General features: G+C 38.2%; 1 protein-coding gene across 3 annotated transcripts in view; it reads right to left on the minus strand.

Annotated features, from left to right (window-relative positions):
• Positions 1-21,544, minus strand: part of tln1 (talin 1) — a 131,623-nt gene that overhangs the window by 74,400 nt on the left and 35,679 nt on the right. For all 3 annotated transcript variants that reach the window (XM_088629185.1, XM_088629183.1, XM_088629184.1), the window contains exons 2-3: positions 17,798-17,874; positions 476-641 (exon numbers count right to left, since the gene is read on the minus strand). In XM_088629185.1, coding sequence (XP_088485311.1) covers positions 476-605 — 130 coding nt within the window. In that variant the 5' untranslated portion in view covers positions 606-641; positions 17,798-17,874. The remainder of the gene's footprint in view (positions 1-475; positions 642-17,797; positions 17,875-21,544) is intronic.

A 21,544-nucleotide genomic window follows, 5' to 3' on the forward strand; every position in this document is an offset into this window, starting at 1 on the left:
CTGAAGTAATTATTCTTTCTTGTACCATTTGAGAAAAAATAAACTAAGTAATACATGGTTTTACAAGTAGTTCAAGTAGGGAGCTGTGTCAGCATGCGTAGTCTGCAAAGGAACAAGTAAAGATTTGCTCCATGCTGAAGAGAGAAGAAAAGAAACAAAATGTTTTGGACGTGGAGCCTTCTTCAGGTGAAGGAGCCCAAAGAAGGCTCCACAGCTGAAATGCTGCGTTTCTTTTCTCTTCTCTTCAGCATGGAATAAACGTTTACTTGTTCCTTTGCAGGGTTTTACAAGGTCGGGGCAACCTAGGCACATCTATTCCATTTCAGTGCAAGACCTTCACATTAACAGTATCTCATGGATTTAATTGACCAGTACTTTCATTGACAGAAACACAGCAAAGTGGAGCAAAGTGTTGCAGTGAAATGGGCTGGGGGAACTGGGGTTGCCCTCATCTCACCAAGGACTCTGTACTTACGCTGACCCAGCTGCGCCTCTGGAACTCTTTCCCGTATTATTCGGCAGGCATCATAGACCATGGTGGAGGGCTCGAACTGCATGGTCTTCACGACGTTTCCAACGCCGATCTTCAGCGACAGGGCGACCATGGCTGCTACTCCAGAAAGCCAACGAGGCAGAAGGTTCTGTCAAAGCAGAGAAGAAGAGCTCTAAGTATTAAACATACATGAGCACTGAAATACACTGCTGAGGATACTAACAAGATGCCCTCCAAACAGAATCCAGTGAACTGCTTTCTGCATGCTAAATCAAATAATAATTTCACAACAAAGTCCGTTCAACGTTCAAAGCTTGGGAATACCCTAAAAGAAAAATGTTGAAGATAAAATATGGTTTCATTATTGTGTACTATTCTCTTGAAGCAACAAAAATTAAATTTGCACACAGACGACATTCCTGCTTGATGTGTGTTACATTCACTTCCATCACTTTCCTGCGATATAACAGAAGAATTAAACATCAAATTGTTTTACTGATGGATTATGGTTTTAATACACTCTAGTTGGCAATGGGCATGTAATAAACTGATATGAGACAACCAACTTTGAGAAGAAAAACTCCAAAACAGAGGAAGACAGCTTAGAGTGCTAAAAATATTATACAATTATACGCTGTAGAATTCCATAGGTTTCCAAAATTACTTGAAAACCCCAAGCCGTAATCTCTTCTAACACCAGTGCAGCGGGTTTGAGTGCTGGTCCTGGAGTACCCCCCGTCTGCTGGGTTTTGTTTCAAGCAGACCCTTAATCACCAGTGTTAATCAGTACCCGTATTTAATCTGCTTGCTGCTTTAGACTCTTTTCTGCATTCAGTCATTGATTTTAAAAACACCTTCTGTTAAGATACAGAATTTGTAACAATTTCAACACACTGAACCATTTTTATGGTTCTTTATACAGTCTCTCCTCAACTTTCCAATTAAGAATTTGCTCCATTATTGCTGCCTAGAGAGCTTATAATAGATGATGATGATGATAATGATGATGATGAGAGACAGGTGGAAATGACACTCCATCAGACAGCTCCCACAGCAAGTCAGTGAAGCACTCTGCTTATGTCAAATTGCTTTTATTTCAGCTAACACACCTGAGTGAAGCTAAAAACTCCCTAATTAGCACAGGGTTCATACCATGTACAAATCTCATTCAGCTTTTCAACTGCTGAAAGCACATTCTTAAAAAAGGCCTCAGACAGAAAATTGAAATAAATCAGCCTGTGATTAAGCCCTCAGCTGGATCAAAACCAGAAGACACGTGTTTTCTAGGCCCTCAGTTAAATCTCTTGTACTAGGGCTTTTTAAAAACAAGGCCCTAGTGCAGAAAAAAGCCTTAAGAAGCAAGCGGATCAATTACTATCAGCAATGAGCACCGATGCTCAAGGGCCCAATTAGAACACAAACCATTAAGACTGGAGTACTCCAGGACTGGGAACCACTGACATAGAGAATTTAATTTTAGTGCTTCAAAACACTTTCTACAACATCCAACAAGTGAACTCTTGGCAGGTGTATTAAGTTCGTTGTCACTAATTAAAGTACCACTTGACACCGACCTCAAGTGTTTCTTTCTGGTAATACAGTATGTGAAGTCAAAAATAAATCAGTGGTAAAATGTTTTGACATAAAAAACAAGAAGATCTTTCATTAAGAATACCCAGATACAAAAATAACCCTGACCAGTAGTAGCAAACCAAAAAGAAGGGGAAAAAAAGGTCAAAGATGGTGCTGGCTCCACAACAATCACTAGGTTGGATTTGGTCTTCACGATGTTACCAGGCTGAGTCATTTAATGTAGCTGACCATGTTCCTTCTTTTCTTCCACAGGGTGATTTACACCCAGCACAGCAAGAAGCATGCAGTCAACAAAAAAGAAAAAAACAAGAACAAAATCTTGGAAACTGCTCATGAAAAGCTTAAATTAGCAACAGATGAGGAAATGAATGTTTCAGAAAATAGTCTGCATATTTCCAAACTCGAATATCTCATGACTCAAGTTTATGTGAACAGAAACTCTTAATACCAGGTAAAACATCACAGCACCCTTCAAACATTGTCCTAGCATTTCAGTAAATTTAGTTTTTGAGCAAAACAGAAAACAAGTTACTGAATCTTCTATAATGTCTGGATTTTTATGCATATACAAGTTGTATATAAAATCTGACACAAAAATGTAGATGATATTTGTAGACCAGAGGTAATTTACGCTGATGGAGATTGTGTGGGATGATAGGAGGGGTTTAGAATGACACTGACTTGAAATGACAGACACTTAAAACTGCTGAACAGCTGGGAGACTGTATTGATACAGTATATCAGTGGGGTGAGGAAATGAACTGAACCGCCATCATCTCAAATGAGTCTCCTAGAGAGACCCTTCAGCATATTTACAATAGATTAATACTGTAAATCATGAAATGACAAGTTTTGTTTTTAAATCAATTAAGTTTCTTTTATCAGGAACCAATCTGTTACCACCACACCATAGAAACACAACAGAAAGAGTTTGCTTGAGAAGACAAGATAAAAAAGGATAAGGAATACCTTTCCTGGAGACAGTAAAATGAATAAAAGTAAATAAAATGAATGAATAAAAGTATTTCTGAGCTGCAAACCTGTATAAAGTCTTAGGCTTGCCTGGTGGACAGCATGAGGTGGGAAAATAATTTCTCCACAATAAAATAAGCACACAAAAAAGCTCTGCAGTTTGCTGGTCTGAACTCACTGCACAGTGTGATTTTCTCAAACACCAACAACCATTCTCATGTGAACAACAGTGGTGTGCTTAGGCCCCAGGTAGACTGCATAGTACCCTCCTTTTCTCCTGGCTAAGATCAAGAACTGTACTAGAATACATTCCTTTATTACCTATTCTAAAAATCCCTTGGGATATATTGTACTCTACACTGCATGAAAGGTGATATTTTTTCGGGTAATTGAAATAAATGGGCTGCATGAACATAGCATGATAATCCACCACAACCTAGTTAGGACTGATTACGGTAATGCAGTAGAGTACTTGCTGGCCTGATGCACGTGGAATTCTCAGCTACTGTATACATCACAGAACGGAATGTCTACCCCAGACCCAGCCTGGAGCCACTTATTTTTATCTTTGGAGTAGTTCCGTGCTGACGGCATGGACACAAATACAAGCAGGGCAAGTGCAGCTCACTGAATAATTCAAGTGTTGTGAAATAAACATCCTGGTAATGAGGTACTGCATGGTTTACCAAAATTACATATAATTATTGCTGGTCAGACAAATTGCATATCAAAATAGAATTAAACTTGAAGCCAATCAAAATTATGTTGCAGCTGAGTATTTCTAAATATTCACACATTCCAGATATATCTCTAGAGAGTTAATTCCAAAAGCACTTCAACAGAGAGCATCAGCCAGGAAACTCTTAATAAATAGATGTTCTGCCTCCTCACTGTGTTATTTTCTTTTGAATTGGGAAACATATAATGCACTTCAATGCTATCTGCATCTCAGGGAGGAATACTCTTCAAGAACACTAAAGGCACAGATTCTGTGATACATAATAATGTACATTATTGGTATTCATTAGCCAGAGATGCAAACAGCACAGGCTGCAAAAAGTGAGAGAGTGTGCCGAGCTCACTTCAAAAGTGTATAGACAGGGCATCTCCTCCCAGCACACTGCACCCACACACAAACACTGCAGAAGAGCTCTGCCACAGATGCCGTCCTGTTTTGACAGCTAAACAATAATCTAAATCTAGAAGCAAGAGAAATTGAACTAATTCAGTTTATTATTGTGCTCACAAACATGAGTAAGTACAGTAAACGCAGCACACATCATTATTTTTTAACCCAAGTGAAGAAAAATTCTTTCACCACAGGTCAATGTAGAAACCAGAACTAATTGTTTTCAGGCTGTCTGCAACAAGAGCAGTTCAGTGAACCAGACAGCCCAGGTTCACTGACATGTTCAGCAGCATTCAGCGTCTGAGCATCTGATTTGACTGGAATATGCCTTTTAGAAATTGACATTAACTGAGCCTAGCTAAGATACCAATCTGAAAAATGCTGTGTAAATATACATTTACATTTATAGCAGATAGTGTCCAATAAAGAAAAAAAGCAGGATTGCTGCCTAAATCAAGGTAAAAAGGGCCGCAAAACATTAGTTAAACTGGGGATCAAATAAATGACTTATTATAATTTCTGTATGTCCTCCCTACAGGTTAGGATGAATACAGGTTTTTACATTCAAACCAGGTACAGTCATCCCGTTAGTCATGGGTAAGTTGCATTTCCTGATGGCCCTTATATTAACAACCTTTAATAGAAACGGGAGATATTCACCAAATTAAATTAATCGCTGTAGCTAACATACCAAAGAAACATTCCCCTTCATTACAGCTTGCATTAACTAAAAGGTATGGAACCTGCAGCATCTGGGGTTTCCACTGATACACAAAGTAGTCAACCGCAGAAATAAGGTTTACAATTAATACTTTATACTCAAAATAAATCAAAGATACACTATAGCTGGCCCTCCCTCTAATAATATATATTAAAAAAACACTGGAGCATGTTATTCATCAGCAGCTAATTGGAAACAGTCTGCCTCATACAAGGACTGATTTCTAAAAATTGGCACCACCTCACATTGGGAAAGCTGGCATTACTCCAAAGGCCAATGCAAGGATCTATATTTAACAATTAAGGGGAACGTGACACTTCATCACAGCAAATTTACAACATCCCCACTTAGCTACTGTCCTGGAGACATTCCCATGGGAATGCTCTCACCACCCCGCCAAAAAGAGCTTCGATTACACTTACAGATGGGTCATCTTGCAGATGACATGAAAGAGTACAAAAAAGAAATAAAAACCCTTTACTAGAAAACAATCAGAGAATTCAAAAATCACACATTCTTTTTCCATGGCAAAGAACTCTCCTTCTTCTGAATTTTCCAGTAACATTTAGCCATTTTGTAGAGAGCATACCACTTACATTAAATTCATTGCTTTACACTGACAGCCAAAGAGAAAACTACAAGGGAACCTGATTCAAGCTATTTAAAATCTTCTAAGGCACTGATAAAGTTAATCTGATGGACTTCTGCACAATCCACAGCAAAGCACCAAATAACCAGAAGACACTACAGGAAAGAAACTGAGAACAAAAGGCATGTTCTTACACAAAGGCATGTGGGAGTGTGGGACAAACTCCCTGGCCATTGTGTCAAATGGTCCTGAATGTTCTCAATACTATAGTTTCTTTCAAGAAACCGCTAGATTAGATGCCTCTGATCAATTAGTTACTACTGGCAACTAAATGAGCTACTTGGATCAAATGACCTCTTCTTGTTTGTAACTCCATCTGCAGATTTTGTTTTAAAATGCCGTGTCTGAAGAAAGTACTTCAGTGGTACCTCAACCCTGACTAACTGTTCAGACCTATGAAATACAAACAGACTAAAAGACAACTGCTGATGCAGCTTGTATTTATTGATTTGTTTATGTGCCTTGTGAAGGATAATGAAAAATGCGTCTCTGAATACAGACCAGAAGATTGCATATCAGACTGTTCTTCAAGTAAAAGGATGCAATAGGCTCAGCTGGAAAAGTCAAATTCCACTAACTCAATGATACAGGCTTAAAATCTCAAACTACTCAAGCCAGATGAAATCAGATTGTTTTGTATAAATTTAACCTGTATATAACAGTTTTACTTTGGGGTTTCAGTTCAAGTCTCTATTTAGGTTCGTGTACATCATGACATATCTCCTGAGCCCCTCCTGTAGGGCATCAGAGTAATTCCCAAAAGATTTAACGACAGAAAAACTGTGTAAGACCTTAAGCACCTTATTAGCAATGAAAAGAGGCCTAATCCTGGTCATTAAGGTAATAAACCAAACTCTAGTATGTTTTTTCAAAGTGTCTTGTTATCAATGTCATTTAGTGGAGTCATTTGGTGTCACTATTGAAGGCAGGGAATTAGAGGAAACGTTAACATTGAAGATCAGTAGATGCTCAGTGAATCGTAAAAAGAAATACAGAGCGATATGCAGGAATATCTTTTCACTGAATGTGTCCCATCACTGATCTCCAACAGGATACTGGCCTATAGATGCTGAGCAGTAGAAGAGGCCAAACATTTAACCACTAACAGAGGCTTTTCCTGGACAAGAGCACATGAAAGTCCTCACTAAAATATATTGACTTGTTAATAAATCTTTTCTGGCTAAACTTCTTCAGATGAGACTACTGTATTTGAGATTCACTTCACAAGAGAAAGCCGACAAAACTATTAACATGATCATCTCCAACTTGACATAAGCAGCTCAGATACAAAACTTGATTTAATATCTACTCCCATTTCCCTCAGCATGCCCTTTAAATGGTCTTATTCCTCTGTATGATATGACTCGGGGGTGATTGTTCACTTGCCGTTTCGTCTTAAATTGAGCAAGAGCCAATCCTCAAACCTCCAGGTCATGCAGCCTGTCTGGTACTGGCTCAGTTATAAGTGGGTCAGGAGGCAGCTCAAACAAATGTAGTCATCGTGTTATGTCAGTTAGCGCATAAGAAGAAGCCGAAATCTGAACAGCAAACTAAAGTCTGTTAAGAATAATATAAAGTAATGTCAAAAAACATTTTAATTGCATTTGTACTTAAAAATGTGAACTCAATATTTGTGGAAGCACCTTACGAAGTATTGTAAGTAATTAAACCCACAACTATTGTCGGTTCAGTCTCAACAGACTTTACAAACTCACCTGGTGCAAATTATGCCCAGTCTTCTTGAAAGATTAGTTCAGGCTCTCTCAAGCTGCTTATGAATTGCTTATGTTTTGACGTCTTTTCAAGATTCTCAATAGGAATCAAGTCAAGACTCTAACTGGGCCATTCAAGAACATTTACTCTCTTATTATTAAGCCACTCTGGTGTAGGTTGGGCCTTGTGCTTTGATTCATCGTCCCACTGAAAGCCGAAAAGTAAAATTATTGGGGGTAATGAAAATGTTTTTCACTAGTAACAATAATAATAATAATAATATCAAACTTTATTTTATATAGGGCCTTTAAAGGTGGCTTCTCAAAGCGCTTTACAGGCTGACAACAACAAAAAATAAAAAGAATACACAAGATAAAACACAATTACAATATACAGAGGAGACATGGATGGTGGTACTAAGAAAAGCAGAGGGGTGAAGAATGGAACCAGTTAAGTAAAGGCTTTTCTGATGAAGAGGGTTTTGAGTCTGGATTTGAAAGAGTTTAGAGAAGGTGACTCTCCGATATCCTTGGGGAGAGAGTTCCAGAGCTTGGGGGCATAACAGGAGAAGGCCCTGTCACCCATACAATGTAGACGGGCTTGGGTGACAGTAAGGAGAGCAGAATTAGAAGAGCGAAGGTTGCGAGGTGGGGAGTAGGGCGATAATAGTTCAGACAGGTACTGAGGTCCCAGCCATGCAGAGCCTTATAGGTGAGCATTAGGATTTTAAAGTCTACACGGAATTTGACTGGAAGCCAGTGCAAGGACTCCAGGATAGGAGTAAACTTGCACTAGACCTGGTCAGGATTCTGGCAGCTGAATTTGCCTGTGTATTGTTGTCCATTTTTCCTTTAATCCTAAAAAGCTTTACAGTCCGTGCTGAAGAGTGGCATACCCAAGCATGATTATTGAACTCTGTAGCTCTTCCAAGTTTGTTGCTGCTCTTACAGCTGAGATGCATCCCTCAACAGCTGCATCCTTACCTATCTGCTCTGTTTGGAGCTCACAGTCTAATCTAAGCCCCCACTTCTTAATGATTAAGTAGACTGCTCACAGGGATATTTTTAAAGACTTGCATATTGTTGTACTCTTCACCTGATCTACGGTTTTGACTTTATCCCTGACATGCTTTTAAACGCCTTAGTCTTTATCATTGAGTCTTCGCTGAAATGTACTACTTAACCAAGAAACAGAGACAAGAGGTTTTAATCTGAATTCATGAGAACCATTATTATTGCACACAGACTACTCAACTCACTGTGTTCCTAATTAAGGTAATTTCATGCACCTTAATTAAGGAATGCCACAGCAAATGGTTTGAACACTTACAGTTTGCAATCATGAAATTTTACTGCTGCATGCTGACGCAACTACCCACCTGAACTACATGAAATATTACTCTGCGTGTCATAGTTTATTACTGGATAATATATTTGATATATATATATAATATATTTTAAATGGATACATTATGATTTTTTGAAGTGTAACCTCATCTGAAGCCAGATTTTAACTGAAATTCTGTCGTTGAATTGTACAGCAGTTCTAATGTGAGGAATTAACAATGATGGATGAAATGCAAATCAGTCCTGCAAGGAGTCCTATGACAGAGTATGTGTCTCACTGGAAACTGGTAGTCCTAAGAGCACATCTGTCCTGCAGCTCCACTCCACACCCACTACTGAGTGAGTTCAAGTACCACAGCTGACGTAGCTGAGGGGATAAGCTGAGACACACTTGGGATTCCCAACCTGGTTTTGCTTCAGACAGCCTCAGTTTGGTTGTGCCAGTGGAAAAGGGATATTATTTAAACACTGTTTAGTTGACTTGAAAGTGGTCTCCAAGGAGAGGTGTCAAGAGGAGGCATAATTCTTAAATAGATCTAACTGACAATTAGGTCATTGAGAAACATAAGAGCATTATGTGAACCACAGGGATAAGACCTCATTGATTAAGAAAAAAATATCTGGAACATTATTGGTATTATATCAAAGCTGTAACGGTTATGAACTCAATGGAAAATTAAACACTTTATACATTCAGGAAGAAGGAAGATGCTGACATTTGACTGACAAACACTCAAGATTCTGAAGAGCTGAGCCAACATACGTAACACAAATTAAAATGTCTGAAATTGGACACTACAGAGAACCTGGAACTTGGAAATCATTAATCGCAACTCTGTAACTCTGTAACTTGCAATCACTCAGATGAATCATCGCTGGGTTCAGAAATGCTCTGTGTTTTCAGTGAAAAGAAATACTTCTGAAGCAGGTCTCAACATGCAGAGACTATATCTAGAAGGCACACATCTGTTCCTAGGCAGATTTAACCTGCATGTACACTGATTTTGTTTTACTTCACATTGCAAAAAGTTTCATCCATTACAATGAAACCAATTCCTATATACCAGTCTGATTTGCTTTCTTTTTTTGGTTTGATTCAAAAATGAACACTGGGGTAACTGGTTTGAAGGCAATAACTGTCAGAACTCAAATGGCCAAACAAGCTTTATGACGGATCCAACAGAAACATGGGATTCAAGAATTTGTGTCCCATTTCCCCCAAACTGCTGTAGTAAATTAGTACTTCTAAAAAGTTACCCATCTATGGGGAAATGTCTGACGTGTTCAGCTTTAAGCAATCAGCTTAGCAAGACAACACAGTAACTTTCTAAAAATATATATATTTTTATTGAATAATGGCTTAACATCTCACCATGGCTTTTTGAGCAGGTGACCTGAAAGACACAGGTACTAAAGGCACTTCCATTAGAAAACCAACAACACTGTTGCCAAATAGGAAAATGCCCAGTAAAAAAGTGTTCTATAAATGCAATTATTTGAGTAAATAACACTACTGTTTTTTATCAGCTGTATCTGTACAATAACAAATACTGACAGTCATGTCTGTAACCCAATAACAGCCTCACCAGCACATCCTTCCTGGAGATAAAAAAACACAGCACATCTGTTGTGATCACATGAATTCTGCTCTAGTACCTCATCTGATAGATCATGCACGGGGAAAGAGTCTGCATATTTAGAGCAAAAAGCAAATTACTAGAAAAAATAATTACAGATTCACAGAGATCTTACATTTTCAAAAAGAAAAATGGTGATTCTTCCAAAGTCCATAAGTTAACTGTAAGTACTCCTTTCCAAGGGCAGAAAATGTAATTCAGGCACCATAAAGTGGACATAAAGCAGGGAAAACACTATGGTTCAATATTTTGAGAGTGAAAAGCACCAATACAGTTTTTATGGTAAATCTTCTAAAATTATCATTCTTGGGAACTGCAGTCATGTTTCAGATGGCGACCTAATCTCTGTCTGTGTGGTAGAGTGGTGAGGACTTTGGACTCAGAATGGGAAGGCTGTGGATTCAAATCCCAGAAAGGGCACTGCAAGGTACGTCACTCAGACCAATATAAATGTACGTTGCTTCATATAAAATTGTCAGGGAAAATACAGTAATAATAATCTAATGTCATTCATTGAAATCATCAGCCAGTTCATACACAAATGCTCAATAACTAGATGATGAATGCGATGTATTACAGTATTTTGTAGATATATTAGCAACTGAGAATCTCATTGAAAACTTCCTACATGATACAGAACACACTAACATATGGATGCCCAACTAATACAATATTCACATCCAGTATAATTCATATAAACAGCAGACAACAACATAAAACAGAATAGTAAACCTATTGGGAAGTAGAATGAACTTTTTTCATGTAATGAGAAAATGTTAGCTGGTTCGCACCCTGAACATTTTTCTTTATAAAGATGGACTTCTGTTGACAATAACCATCTCAGAATACACCATTTCCAGCTTTAATCACTAAAAGAAAGTCTTAGCTTCGAAATTTATGTTTGCATTCATTATGAAAATTTCAGAAATATTAATCATCAGCTGTTTTTAAAAGAATCACTAGCAAAACAAAACCTCACTGGCAGAACAAGCAATGGTCTCATCAACTGTAATGTTTATGACATAAAAGGCTGCTGTGAGGTTTAGAAAAGAAGAGATTTTCTGTTTCTCTTCAACACGCAAACTAGTTTTGTTTCCAATCTTAAAAATCAGCTTTTTTTAGGCAGATGAAGACCCTTAAAGGAAACTTTAGCTCAATCATTCCATTGTAGCTGTACTCAAACCCTATTTAAGTTTGCAGCTCCCTATGAAGAGCTGGTGGAATGTTTATGCCATTTTCTGTATTCTGACCCCCATTTGACTCCCGGATGTTCTTTCATGTTGTGAAGAAACACGTCATCTAATTTAATTATGTGCACCCTAACTGTGCACTAAACTTTAATACCTACTTTGATTCCAACACAATTTGAAAAAGAACTTTACTCCACAACAGATTTGACATATCTTGGTATATTTGATCAGGTTTTAATCCTTTGAAGACATTTTCTGAATGAATGCTAAGGGCGTGTTCTGCAGTTGCTGTATAAATAACATTAACTTCAGACCCCTGTGGGCTGGAATAGGAATCCAGCTCCTGGGTCAGTGACCTTTATTCAACCGGAAGAATGTGACTGCTCTTCTCATGAACATTCCCGCTGCTAAATACCGACACAGAACTCTCATTCAGAGGCAAAAATTAGAAAGTATTTCTTATCTGTTAAATAAGACCTCCTTCCTCAATTAATTGGCTTCGCCAAATCTGTCTTTGATTTGTCGGCTGCAGCTAAGAATAAAAAATATTTTGAAATGAGAAGCCATAAAAGCCGAGGGAATGGATCAGAGCCATCTCCTGTAAAACATGAAGGAACAGTTCAAATCTGATTATGAATTATGATATTAAAACTGTAATAAGAAATAAAAAACAGTTGTTTCATATATTGTAGGCAGATTATACAAAGTGTCACCCAGCAATGTATCCTTTAAACCACATTTCTTTCATCAGGTCACTTGTCCCTGTTATTTTATAGCCTGAAATACTTGGTGGATGGTCATATTTGCTAGATAATTTTATACTGTACATCTCAAAATACGTTATGTTGTGGTGTTGTGCAAGTAATGTCTACCATCACAGCATCTAACCATCCATTATCAGAAAGCTAATAATTCCTGTTAAATGAAAGGATGCAAGGATGGACCACAGTTTGGATGAGACCTCAATCCTGTGCGCAGGTCATACACAAAGAGACCAGTTAGAGATGTCATTTAACTTTAGCTAGCAAGTCTGTGGAAGAAGGGAAGACCCAGAAGCAGCTGGAGAACACCCTTGCAGTTCAAGGGGAAACATACAAACTCCACAAGGAAAAAGTGTTTCAGCCACGAGGAGAAAGTAGGACCCAAGAGCTCGGAGGCAGCAGTACTGTGACCTTGCCAACACTGCAATGTTGAGGCCTTATTCATTACTGGTCTTGAGTATTTTATGAAGACACGTGATATGCTCTTTCTCTCCCCTGAAACAGCTGTAGAGCACCTAAAGGCTCTTCAGCTAATCAGATGCCCTATTCCAATCCTGTTTTCACAGTATTCACAGGTCAAGTACAAAGTCTGAAAACAAGACCCACAATCTCTGCCACTGAGTCCACACTGCGATGTACCATACTGCAGATACAAGTCAAAGCAAACCAAAATACAATAAGACAATTTACACAATCAATGCTTAACTAAAACACATGCATCTCAGCCTTCTTTTACAATTCTTAGTTGCACATTTAAACAAACTAGAATGTTTACTTTTATGAAATCATAATATAGTCATACAAATGTAACTCAGACAGATATATATATATAAAATATAAAGATGACTGAATTTTTACTAGCAGCAGACATAATGGACTCCTATTACTTAAACTTAACATGCAAAGGAACAAGTAAAGGTTTATTCCATGCCGAAAAGAAAAAAAAACACAATGTTACGGCTGCGTCTCTTTTCTTTTCAGCATGGAATAAATCTTAACTTGTTCGTCTGTAGCCTATGCAGGCTGACACAGCTACAGTACCTACTTAATGTTAACAGGTACTTTACGGTCACTTAATATCACTTGGCTGAACACAAAGTATGTTTCTATTCCAATATGATTCAAATTAGGCAGGAAATTATCAACAAATAATATGTATATTATACTTATCATTCAAATTAATCTTATGATCACAGGTTGCTTGACTGTAAAGCAAAAGTAACAGTATTCACTTTGCTATCCAAATACTTTTATAGAGCACTGTAGCTTACAAATTATGCAGGAACAGGTGCTGACTCTACAAAAATAGCGCAGAGAAAATGAGAAAGTGATTTATTATGACAAGCATCTTATTCCATGACTGTTCATCAAAATGTTCTGCTTGTGCTTTCAGCTTTTGTAGCACTGGGCTCTGTCCACAGCTCACTACAACTCAGCTCTAGGAAACACTAACTAAATACAAGAATTCAGAGAATACTGTCAAACATATTATTATGTTATTGCTCTTGCTGCTGTTAAATGTAGTTGTTTGACTGTTCCCAAAAGGACTCAGATGTGCTTCTGGAGAAAAAGTGTTTCTCAATCCTTGGGCCACAGCCTCTACAGGCCTTACTGTTAACCTGCTACCTTATCCAGAGGAAGCCATGAAAGTGGGCAAGCATACTAAAAGTTTTAAAGATACATGGTGAGACTAGCAGCTCTGTTTGCTCCTATCTATGATGTAATTGAGAGCCTAGATCGAGAGCCAGATAATTCTACCACGGCACACCATGTTTTTCTCACAAGAACAAGGAAGAATAAAAGTAAGATTTCATCAAATGATTGCTAGATCTACAGTATACGCAGGGCAAACAGGTGCCTTTGGAGCTTAATCAAACATGTCTCAGGATGGATCAACCCTGAAATAAACACTGCCTTTTCTATTGTTTAGACCTGAGCACATGCCAAGAGGGAACATTGCATTTTTCCAAAACAAAACGGAATTGCAAGATAATGACACTGCTCCCAAAGTTGTAAGGCTAAAACCGTCGTAAGTGAATGTTCACTTGAATTGAAATTGCAGGAATTCATTATTTGATATTACTCCTTTCTGCACTTGTTATATTTGCTCAAGGCTCTGTTTGGTGGAATTTTAGGCTCACGACACCGTGGTACACTGATTTACCGTCTGTACCAAATTAATATGGAGAATGCTTTTTAACCTGTTCAATTTGTCCTTAATACTTAGCTGATTAATGACTTCTGAAATAAATACAAATATAAAAAGATTCATTTTATAAAAACAACAAACAAAACCATAGAAAGGGGTGAGATCTTAGAATAGATCTGAAAGTTAGACCAGCATTTCAGAAGGCTGGTGAATACCGGTAGGTGAGACCTCCAAGGAAAAGCAGGTTGCTGCTGAAAATGGTATTTGGTGAAACAGGAGGTGTAACTCTTGCCTCTAGACTGGCATTTCCAAACCAATATCCCAGTATGGTGTATGGAAACAATGTGCTGTAGGAGGTGCTGCCCTTCAGATGACAAGGCAAACCAAGGTCCTGACTACTTGGTCACTGAAGATATTTTAAAGTGAAGGGGTGTTACCCAGGTATCAAATCCACCTGGGCTTCAACAATCTGACCTAGCTAAAGTTCCCACTTAATTCAAATGGTGAAACAATTTCTCGCTTCTCAACTGATCTGCTGTATGCTGGGCTGCTGGTGCATAATGACAGCCACCCATCACCCACGTGGGAACTGCATTTCACTGGCAAATGAACTCCCATCATACTTTATATATAAATCATATAAATCAGTTTGAGATCCTTTGCGTAGAAAAGCACTACATTAATGCAAGGAATAATCCTGAGTAAAATACGATCTTCTGTTACTTTCCAGCAGCCATATCCCCTGCAACTCACAACTGGCACCGCACTGAAGCTAAGCAGGTGTGAGCCTGGTCAGTACCTGGATGGGAGACCTCCTGGGAAAAACTAAGGTTGCTGCTGGAAGAGTTGTTAGTGGGGCCAGCAGGGGGCGCTCACCCTGCGGTCCATGTGGGTCCTAATGCCCTAGTATAGTGACACTATACTGTAAAACAGGCGCTGTCCTTCGGATGAGACGTAAAAACCGAGGTCCTGATTCTCTGTGGTCATTAAAAATCCCAGGGCATTTCTCGAAAAGAGCAGGGGTATAACCCCGGCATCCTGGCCAAAATTTCCCATTGGCCCTTACCAATCATGGCCTCCTAAGAATCCCCCTCTAGGAATTGGCTACATTACTCTGCTCTCCTCCTCCACTGATAGCTGATGTGTGGTGAGCGTTCTGGCGCACTATGGCTGCTGTCGCATCACCCAGGTGGATGCTGCACATTGGTGGTGGTGGAAGGGAGTCCCCATTACCTGTAAAGCGCTTTGAGTGGAGTGTCCAGAAAAGCGCTATATAAGTTTAAGCAATTATTATTATTATTATTATTATTATTATTATTATAAAGAACTGTTCAGACTGACATAATAATAGACATTAAGTGTTATAACATTAAGGACAGGAACTAATGGCATGAAAAATGTGATGCAGTTGTCAAAATTGCTGGGCATTTAATTGGTAAAATGTGAATGTTAAGTGTATTGGAATATTGGTGCTGGAGATAATAAATAATGTTCCCAGGGAGTTAATACAAATCATTGATGAAATTTCCATGGTGTTAGAGCAGCACCCTTCAATAACTGTTGATTTACAGTATTGCATCAGAACAGGCGTGGACATTTATGTATGAAGCACTAACCATTGCAACTGGCCTTCACCTGATTCCCACGGCAATTAGATTATTGCTGCTAAAGACCAGCAAAGTTATAGCCTAAAACATACTATTTGTTAAGATCTGATTATGGACCTCCAAAAAATATCAAAATGAGATCAGCAAGAATATGCAGAATCTGAATTATTTACATTTATTTTTGTTAGGTTTATCAGGGATGCCATTTATAAGGGATTACAAGATACAAGTATTTTTTTCTGTATTTTCAAAATACAATAAAACTAAATAAGTAACAAAAACCCCCTTTTAATTACAATCCAATTCTTGCAATTCACAACAATTAACAAAAAATATCAAAATAATGACAATGATTCATCAGGATGTTTCATACAGCTTTCTCTTATCGCTTCAGGAAAGTTGAAACAACAACAAATGAAACGGCGCCAAGTAGGTCTAGAAAAAAAATTACACAGAGAAATGTTCTCAGACTAAAGCAAGACATATTATTGCAGTGTGTCAGAAAACAAACACACTAAAGCCTGAAAGATGTGATGTCTCCTGAACCTCACAGCACTTTAATTGAAACCAGATATGTGGTCTATCTTCAGGTAGAGTTGTCTCAACTTTTGAAACATTTTTTCCACAAATCAAAATGAAAACAACAGTCTTATCAACTAAAAGGTAAAAGTCAACAGAACACGCAATGCTCCATACAGAATTAATTTTTGTCTGTATTTCAAAACTCAATCATGTAGAAAGTTGTATGTATGACAGCTGTGCAGATATACAGTACCTGCAAACACCTACTGTAACACTTTTAATAAAAGATAATATCCAACATGATACAGATTAAAGTGTGAAGAATGCTCACAGGATGCACTTTCAATACAGTTAGACCTGAAAGCCTGCAAAACTGCTACAGTACATTGAATGGACTTTGATAAATTGGGATCAGAGTGGTAGATTAAATGGTTTGAGCTCCTGTCCACTTTGTGACATACAGGTATCCTCATTGTACTATTAGACTTTTACAGCTATCTTGTCTGAGCCTGTCTCATCTTGTCCTGAACAGATACTACAGATGACTACAGTCAGTTACATTAAGTAAGCGAAAAAAGAAATTAGGCAAAGAGCTTGGCAGTGCAATAGGATGTTGCATGGGAAAGACTGAATTTGTTTGCCAGAAGAAATCAACTATTAAAACACCATTTTCAAAAGATATCAAATAATTCCCCTGTGATCAGTGATTTGTTAAAATAACTTACAATGATTTAGGACTAAAATCAAACTAGCCTTCAGTCATCAAGTACCTGAGTTATTTTTATTGACCAGATTACTTGCAGGTCAGTTAATATCTTCTAAGTTTAGCCCTTCATTAAAAACTGGTGACCTACAAGACTAACTGGACTGAGGTTCTCCTGGACCAGGGCTGGAAGCTCAGACTGTACACTGACACCTCCCATTAGGTTTGGCAACCAAGTAAAGTAGTTTTGCAAGAGAGAATTTCTGCACAGATGAAAAAGCATTGTTAATGAAATGGTCACATCCTTCACAACCATTTCAAAATTGGGTGTTTCTCCACACCAACATTCATCCGATGACTCAGTAAATACTTAAGGGCACATTTTTTTTTACATTTGTCCAACAAGTGGGGATTACTTTCTTTAATAGAAACTGTAGTGAGATTTAAAAAAGTGACATACAATGCAAACAAACCCTTTTAAGGGTGTTTTATACAGTAAACCACTGTAATAAATACATTTGTACAGAGGACGGTAAACTGTTATTTATGTTGACAAAGAGTTTTAACAATGACAAGATTATGCACAACATCACAGCAGCTTCAATAACTTACCTAATAGAAACAGTTCTGAATGGGAGATATTTTCACTGTTCGATACCAGTTTTCTTAAGAGATTTCTTAACTTGTAGCTGTGGGGAAAAAAGAAAAGCCCATAAGAAAATGCCTGAAGTCAGAAAATAAATCTTCTGTACATGACTACCTCTGCAATCAGCAAAGTTATTCTTTTGATAACATTTACAAATGCAGCACAATGCACCAAACAGTATACTGTATGGGATTAAACTGCTATATACTAATGCAGATCAAAAAATGAAACTTAGTTATGAAAATGAGGCACAGCCTGTTTTTCTTAGAAATGGATCATGTTTGATGATCACCTGATCACCAAATCAGAACATGTTGTGCAATAATTTGTATTTTAATTATGAGAAATTTTAATGCTTACATTTCCAATTAATTTGTTTTGCACCAATATTCAGCTCTACTGCAGCTTAGTCACAGAGGAAACAGAACTTCTTGTACATTGCAACATGATACAAGCTGCCTTTCAACATGTCATGTTATCTGATGTCATTTAGTATAACACAATCATGCATTTTAATTGGCTAATGAAAGAAAAAAGTTTCTCCAATACACAGTTCGTACTTGGCAAATCGAGTCAACCCACCAAGTACATTCTGATAATTTTTGAGTGCAGTTGTTCTATGGACCGATGTAGTCTACATATTGCACAACCTTTTGTTTACTCCAGCACATAGTACGATACATACTGACAGGAAATGATGCCACACAGATGCCATAATTCCCTTAGGCTTCATTATCAGTCACTGACATTATTAAATATCCTGAAGACAAACACTGAGAAATAGCAGAAATAGCAGAAAATGACAGAAATGGACTGGATATTTATGTTAATTTTACAGGCAATAAATGCAAAGGAACGTGCCTTAGTTGATGTAAAAAAAAATATTTGTATATGATAAACAAACCAATTAAAAGATTTTGCTGTTCATAACTTTTTACTAGTCAGGTTTATTGGCTTTTTCAAGTTATGTCTGCGAAAGGCATATAGAGCAGACATCCACTATATTTCCCTCATTAAAGAACATTTGCTAAAGTGCTATAACATTGCTCTAACATGACATTACTTTACTTTTATTGAAGAATGTCACTGCAGAGCACAAAAAAATGTTGGAGGCAGAAAAAGAGAAAAAATCCTAAATTAATCGCAAATTATATACCTATATACTTTATTGGATTTTCAATACTTCATTATACACTGAATTAAAAAAAAACTTGAAACATAGGCAGATGTTTTATGTTCAGAATTTCAAATTCAACAAAAGACGAAGAAAACATCCCCTCTAACATTCTATTTATAATACCTCCCTTTTCTACAAAACATGATACAAGCCAAGATGCTGAACTCCTGACCCGTAAGAAAAACCCAAGACTTTTTTGGAGAGATTGCAAACTTAACAGTTTTCAAAGCTGTTTAAAGCTGCAAATGAGGTGAAACTCCCCTTTGTCAAGCCTGGCTCACCACTGCAGCTGTTAAAAAATGTGGGGTTCACAGAAAGTACAAACGCGGATCTTCACAAGATTAAAAAGCTCCAAAAGGTACCGCTTTCTTAAAAAAATCTCCAGGATTTCAAGAAGAAAAACCATGCTGAAAAAGCTGAATCTATGAATGCTTAAAATTTGCTAGTGCTCTCACAGCAAACAAAACCACTCATCTTTATGAGAACTTTAAATCAAGGAACAGCAGAGTTGGTCATCCATCCATCTTCCAACCACTTCTTTCAACTCACAATCGCAGGTGAGCTGGAGCCTATCCTGGCAAACAATAGATAGAAGACAGTGTACACTGTGTACACTTTGGGGCGGATACTCGGACACAGACATGCACACACTCACGCCAGGGCCAAGTTTCCCAGAACCTTATTCAGTTCAGTTTATTCCCATATGCACAAGTGCAATGAAATGCTCATTACCCTGCCTGTAGGTTTTTGGACTGTGAGGAGAATCCTGAACACCCAGTGGAAGCCCACACAGAACATGGCACGTCAGGTCTGGAAATGAACCCAGGACCCCAGCATTGCTAGGCAGCAATGCGAGCCACTGTGCCACCATGCCAGAGATATTCAACCACACTGAACAGATAGAACGCTTCTCAGTCTGTAAAACAATAATATCAAATACCTTACAAAATTCCTCATTCAAAGATGGCATATAAGGTAATATAGGCCCTCGCCTCCAAAGCCTGAATATTTTAATTAGCAAAACTCCAGAGAGATGCAATAAAACCTTGAATAGGATATAAAAGACTCCAAAAAAGACCCCAGAGAAAACAAAAATAATGAAGTTAAGTGCCATCTCTTACAGCACCTGTTAAACTGATCTGAGTCTGATTCCTCATTTTCCTTCATATTTGAACAGAATGCAGCTGTGGTGTGAGGAATCTTAATTCTGGCTTACTGCTACTTAAATACGAAGCATACTTAAATGTAAACAAACAGTTAATGTGCCTTTGCGAAATCCAATCTGATATTGACCATACAGTATGCACACTTTTAGGCGTCCAAACGCTCAATACAGAGCTGTTGTAAACTTCCTAGTGAGTCCGAGCCCCCACTCAGAGCTGGAGTACACGATGAGGGATTGAAGTGGTGGACATTTGTCTTCACTGCTTGCTAAGCTGCCTAACCAGCAGACCAAGTGGGCGACTCACTCTGCTAATGGATCCTGAAAGCAGTCAGCACAGAGGGAGTTTTTAAAGCCTGCCTCTTGACTCAGCTTATACGATCCCCTTCTGTTTCTCGGAGTCAGAAGTCACCTCTGCTTCTCAATACCTGCTGATATGTGGGTGAGTGACAGCTTTACTATGGGCTTGCTTCCAACAGGCTGGCGGGTGAGCAGGGCAGCTCGGCGCACAACAGGCCCCAGATGTTGAGACGCCACTCCCAGAGAATGACACACACTGCACTGTGTGCTTGGGAGGGTTGGTCTGTTTGCCTTCCTAATCAACATTCCCCTGGTGCAAGTCCTCACATTAAGGCACAAAGCTCCAATTATCCAGACTTTAACTCTGCATAACCAACACTGAAGTCATTCGACACTACCGTCATCTAAAAGCCCAAAACTCGGGTGATCCACACAAATTTGTACTTCGCGAAAACCCAGACTCAAAAGCTAACAGAATTTCCGATATTATTTTGTTTTTTCGAGGAGATTTTGATTCAGAGTATAATTGTATTTATATAAATTACCAGTATTAAGCCATCATTCAACTACCAGTTTTCAATAACTACTTAGAAAAAAAACTGAGTTGTGGTGAACTAGAGCCTAACCAGGCAGACGGGCATAAAGCAAATTGCATCCTGGAAGGGAAGACAGTCCATTTTTTTGGATGAGCAGTACGGCCCCCTCTCATTTGTAAATGTTACTGCACGTTTGTCGCATCGAGTTACACACACTTGGAGATGCCAATAACTAAACAGCATGTCTGGACTGCGGGAGGAAACTGCAAAAGCCGGCAGAAACCCCAGCCATGGGGTGATATTGCAAACTCCATCATAAAAATAACTATAATCTTGTCTTAAAAAACACAGCCATTTAACAATTCTAAGACTTATTACCAACTTATTCCAAACATAATATTTTATGTCCTTGCTATTTTTGGTTCACACTAAGAAATTCACCACATATTAGCTATGCTCCAGCAGCAGTGAGTAACAGTGTCTGGAATGCCACGAGAAACTCTCAGCCATGTTCATTCAGTCTAGTAACACTGCTCAT

Source organism: Lepisosteus platostomus, chromosome 4 (genome assembly GCF_059453375.1).
Source record: "Lepisosteus platostomus isolate fLepPlt1 chromosome 4, fLepPlt1.hap1, whole genome shotgun sequence".
NCBI lineage: Eukaryota > Metazoa > Chordata > Actinopteri > Semionotiformes > Lepisosteidae > Lepisosteus > Lepisosteus platostomus.